Below are 5,640 nucleotides of genomic sequence, written 5' to 3'. Positions count from 1 at the left end.
TGGCATGGAATGACCTCAGGGCAGGTTTGGCTGGCTTGAGTTGTGGGGATCGAACCACAGCCACCTGAGCCTGACTGCTTTGTTGTAGCAGCCACTTGAAGAACTGAGCTAAGGGGCAGGCCCCCAAGAGTTTGTTTTGAATCTCAGAGAAGACTTTGGATTTTTCACCAGTGCTTAAACTGTTGAAAACTCTGGTCTCATAGATATAAACTAAGTGTATTTTACATAAAGAGACACACATATGTCTTCTGGGGTCAGGGATAGAATGCCGAGGCTTGGATTTGGAATGTCCCCTGGAAGCCTACTGTGCTCAGTGGGGTTAATGAAAGGGGACTGGATTATAGCGGTACTTCAGCGGCTGTGAGCAGGTACAGGCCCCTGGGGCTCTGAGGGGCACATCTCCTCCATGCTCTTCCCATCTCCCTCTCCTTCTGGCCATCATAATGTGACCAGCATCTCCTCCACTATGCTCTTTCTGCCATGTTGTCCATCCTTCAGGCCAATGACTATGAAAATGTGAGCCAAGGTCAAGCTTTTCTGCTGTACAACATGAGTGTCAGGTATTACCTCTCAACAGCAAGAAAGAGACCAAGACACCCAGCATTCTGGAGGCTGAAGCAGGAGGATTCAGAGTTCAAGGTCAACCTGAACTACCTTGTTTCAATAAAACAACAAAAGCTAAAAATACTAAATGCAGCAAAATGGCATTTATAAAAAGCTTTAAGACATGCCAAAGAAGTAGACAGACTAGGAATTACAGTCACAAAATTTAGGTCAGTTAATCCCACAAGGCAGAAGTAACCAGAGAAGGATACATAGGAAACTTCAGGGGCCGGGGAGATGGCTCAGTAAAATAAGTTCTTGCCTGGCAAGCATAATGGCCTGAGTTCAATCCCCAGCTCCCCGCTCCAAAAAAAAAAAAGAAACTTCACCTGCAGCTGTAATATTATTTCTTAAAAAGGGCTGGGGAAATAGCTCAGTGGTCTAAGCGTCTGCCTGGCAAGCAGAAGGACCTGAGTTTGATCCCAGGTACTACATGCCATGCTGGCCCCTAAAACAGGTGTGGTGCACAAATGTGTAATCCCAGCGCTGGGGAGGCTGAGACAGGAGGATCACTATGAGTCCAGGTTGCACAGCGAGACCCTGTACCAAATAAATATTTTTTTTTTAAAAAGGATGATAGGCCTACATGTATCATTGTATTACTTTTTATATACTTAAAATATTTCAAAGACACTTAAAACAATAAATAAAAGCTTAATGTAGCAATATAGCACATCTCAGAAACAATATTTCCTCTCAGAGAGGAAAACATGAGTCCAACATAATACAATTCACATATAGCTTAAGAACATATAAAATATTAACAATAGCCAGGTGCCAAGATAGCCTCTAATCCTAGAACTCTCGGAGGTAGAGACAAGAGAATTCAAAGTTTAAGGCCCATCTGAGCAATTTAGCAGGACCCTATCTCAAAATAACAAAATAAAAAGGGCTGGTGATGTAGCTCAGTGAAAAATCCCTGGTTCAATCCCTAGTATCTCAAAACAACAACAAAAAGAAAAAAAAAATCTTCATAGTGGAAATATGCCTCAGGCTGCCAGCAAAATAACGACAAAAGCATTGAGACACAGCATTATAGAAAGTCAGAACACAGACAACAAGGGCAAGATCCGCAACAGCTCTGGAGAGCAGGAAAAACTCAGGCACAATGAGCAGGTGGTGACAGCATGGTACTTCACAGCAGCATCCCCCGAGGACAGACAGAGGACAATGACAAGTGGGCAGCCACACCCCCAGCCCTGGTTTTGAAATCTGAATAACCATTTACATGAATTAAATTCATGAAAATTTAAAAACTAAAAGAACAAATACGTCTAAAGTTAGTGGGTAAGGGCTAGTCTGATAGCTCAGTGGACTAAAGTGCCTGCTTGGGCAGAGCACAGCGGCTGAAGTTCGATACCCGGCCGGCGTGTCCTGCAGGTCCTGCTCGAGGGCGCACTGAGACAGCGATTGAGCCTGGGCACGGTGGCGTGCACCTGTAATCCCAGCTCTTGGGAGGCTGTAAACAGGCAGATCACAAGTCCAACCTAGTCGTGAGACCCTGAACACCCTGTAGACCCTTCCCTAAAATAAAAAAAAAAAAAAAAAAAAAAAAAAGACTAAGGAAAACATATACAACCTGGAACCTGATTCAGCATTGATGTGATATGCATCCAAATTTTAAGTGAAATTAAATCAAAGTGAACAATTCCATCAAACCTGCTCTAAACCTGGTTCACAGCGCTTTACCCTGCCAGGCGGCACACATAGCATGACAGCTCAGAAAGTGACCTGCTAGAGACAGAAAGGACAGGCAAAGGCTAGCCCTCTGCAGTTCTGACTCCTAAGCTCAGCCCCCACTACCTCCATCTGGAGGGCGCATCTGCGGCTGCGACAACAGCACCTACAACCAGAATCAACCCGGAGAGAACCAGGAAGCTTGCAACAGCACAGAGCCAAAGGTCCTGTATTTGTTACTTACGTCTTGAAACATTTTGCTTTCTTGTTTTAGCCTCGCTTCCTTATCATCTGAGAGTTTGTAAGCGCTCTCAAAGGCTTCTTCTAAATCCTGCAGTCTAGATTTTAGTCGAATGATGGTATTGTCTTTTTCTTTATTGCTTGTTCTCATTTCTTCAATTCTTTCCTGCAAAATTTTGGAGGTGCTGCTGGCTGCACTGAAGCGTTCTCTCAAATCATTCTACAAAATAAAGACAAAGATAAGGTATTTTACATGAAAAAACAGATGCTGCAATAAATTACAGACATTCCCACTTCAGAGCAAAACACACAAACAGAAATAAACTTGAGGCTTCCACATATCCTGGGATATAATGTCTGCAAAGAATAATTCTACCAGAATAACTCCCGGAAATTATGGCAGGGAAAACGAGGGCCAGAAGCCCTAAGACTCTAGGACTCACTAAGCTAAAAGTATTTATGGATCACCTTATGAGAAAAATCTAAGCACTGCTGTGCAATAAATTATCCCAAAAGAGCTAGAATTTAGGGGCCAGGGAGCTAGCTCAGTAGAATAAGTGCTTGCCTGGCAAGTGCAAGGGCCTGAGTTCAATCCTCAGTTCTGGGGAAAAAAAAAAAAAAAGAGCTGGAATTTATTACCCAACCTTAATATTTGGAGGGGAAGTATTTCTTACCCCATTCTTCTCACTATAAAGGCAGAAACTTCAAAATGTATCTAGTATGTTAAAATTATTGAGCAATTATTTCTAGAATACCCACCATGTGCCAGGTACTAGGGTGTTACAAATTTAAGATCGAGGGGCTGGGGAGATGGCTCAGTGGAATAAGTGCTTCCCTGGCAAGCACAAGGGCCTGAGTTCAATCCCTGGTTGCGCAAAAAAAAAAAAAAAAAAGATCGAAACTGGGCAAGGTGGGGCATGCCAGCAGTCTCAGCTACTGGGGAGGCTGAGGCAGGAGGACCGCTTGCACTCAGAAGTTTGGGATAAGGCTGAAAAATACAGCAAGATCCCATTTAAAACTAAAACAAAAATGTTAGGATTAACACAAAGTGAATTAGTACTAGTTTCATAAAGTTTACAGTTCAAGAACAGACAATGATAATTTAACTTTTTTTTTTTTTTTTTTTGTAACCAGGAATTGAACTCAGGCCCTTGTGCTTGCCAGGGAAGCGCTTATTCCCCTGAGCCATCTCCCCAGCCCTTTTTAACATTTTTTTTATTTATGTATTTTTTTAGGCTATGATAATTTTAAAAATCATCAAATATACATATGTGGCTCTTCTTAAAGTTTTCTTTTTCTTTTTTCTGCACTACTGAGGATTGAACTCAGGACCCTGTACTTGCCAGGCAAGTACCTTTTCTACTGAGGTATCTCCTCGGCACTAAAGCTATTTTGAGGGCTGAGGGGATAGCTAAGTGATCTAAGCACCTGCCTGGCTAGCACAAGGACCTGGGTTCAATCCCCAGTCCCCCATGCTATGCCGAAATCTGTAATCCTAGCACTGGAGAGGCCGAGACAAGATGATCCCTACAAGTCTGAGCTGCACAGTGATACCCTGTATTAGGTAAATAAAAATATTTTTTAAATGTGTCCTTTTTAGGGCTAAGGAGATGGCTCAGTAGAATAAGTGCTTCCCTGGCAAACGCAAGGGCCTGAGTTCAATCCCTGATTCTACAAAATAAATAAATAAGTAAATAAATATGTCCTTTTTAAAATAAAAGTTTTATTTTGAGAGTCTAACTAAGTTGTTCAAGCTAGTCCTCCTGACTCAGCCTCCAGGTAGCTAGGATTATAGGTGTGTGTATTCACACTTAGCTGGAATTCCTTTTTGACTCAGGAAAATGTTCCATAATTGATAGTGGTAATAGTCATATATTCAATTTATTAAATGTTGAATTATATTACTTTGAAAGGCTGTTGTACGGCATATTAAAAAGTAAATGAAATGTCGCTTATAGTATACGAAGCCAGCAGCCAGGAAAATACGACCTACTTAGTAAGACACGCTTAAGAAGGAAAGTATCATAAATAAGCCCCTTACGTTCAGCTGATAAAAAAGATTTTGTTAAATCATTAAGTCACTAGAATAAAAAACCAGAAAAAAGAGAACTTACCACTTCTACTTCCAGTAAGTTTTTCTTATTTTCCAATGTTCTCACATGACTAGTAGCTTCAATCAAAGCACCATCTAGCTGGTCACATCTAAAAACCGTAAGTATATTTCAATTAGAAAGTAAAATAATTTATCTTGAGAACACTACATAAAAACCCAAAAGAATTTTTTAAAATAGTAGCATTACATAAACCTAACTGATCCACCAATATATAATACTCAACTAATTTCTAGTGTTACTTAAAACCAAGATGCCATTTTAATAACATATATCCCAAAGAACTATTCAAGTTTCTGGAGAAGATAGCAGGCCAAAACACCAGTGCACACATGCCACACCGGCCCGAGCCGGCTGTAGAGTCCGGGCATAGCGGTGCACCCCTGTAATCCCAGTGCTGGGGAGGCTGAGGCAGGAGGCCTGCCCCTTAGCTCAGTTCTTTGGGGCTGGGGAGATGGCTCAGCTGAATAAGTGCTTCCCTGGTAAGCACAAGGGCCTGAGTTCAATCCCCGGTTCCATTAAAAAAAAAAAAAAAAAAAGTAGAAGCAATACCAATGTCCTTAAACAGATAAAAATATATATTGGATTGAACCTTACAATTCTGGTATGTGCCGTAACAAAGGTGAGCGAAACAAGTCACGTACAGGATATACGCTGTACGATTCTGCTTATGTTAGCAGTAAAACTGTGATGTACACCTGTAATCTCAGCACTTGGGAGGCTGAGGCAGGAGGACTGCTGTGAGTTCAAGGCCAGCCTGAGATACATAAGCAAGTTCAGGGCCAACCTGCACCACAAAGAGAAACCACATCTCAAAAAATAATAGTAATAAAAATTACAGTGACAAAAAGTATAACAGTGGGTTGCCAGGGGCTGGGGAAAAGGCTAAAAGGAAATTATGTTCAACAAGTAGAAAATTTCAGTTTTGCAAAATGAAAGTAATTTTGGACACAGGAGGAGTGATGGCTGTACAACAATGAGAATTATACTTAAGTCACTGAACTATACA

General features: G+C 41.4%; 1 protein-coding gene across 6 annotated transcripts in view; it reads right to left on the bottom strand.

Annotated features, from left to right (window-relative positions):
- Mphosph9 (M-phase phosphoprotein 9) overlaps nucleotides 1-5,640 on the bottom strand; it is an 81,142-nt gene that overhangs the window by 42,423 nt on the left and 33,079 nt on the right. For all 6 annotated transcript variants that reach the window (XM_023720615.1, XM_023720616.1, XM_023720618.1 and 3 more), the window contains 2 exons: nucleotides 4,635-4,722; nucleotides 2,525-2,740 (listed from right to left, as the gene is read on the bottom strand). In XM_023720615.1, coding sequence (XP_023576383.1) covers nucleotides 2,525-2,740; nucleotides 4,635-4,722 — 304 coding nt within the window. The remainder of the gene's footprint in view (nucleotides 1-2,524; nucleotides 2,741-4,634; nucleotides 4,723-5,640) is intronic.

This window comes from Octodon degus, unplaced genomic scaffold (genome assembly GCF_000260255.1).
Source record: "Octodon degus isolate 3935 unplaced genomic scaffold, OctDeg1.0 scaffold00076, whole genome shotgun sequence".
NCBI classification, from domain to species: domain Eukaryota; kingdom Metazoa; phylum Chordata; class Mammalia; order Rodentia; family Octodontidae; genus Octodon; species Octodon degus.
The sequence above is the reverse complement of the archived record's forward strand: the minus strand, read 5'-3'. Positions and strand labels throughout refer to the sequence as shown.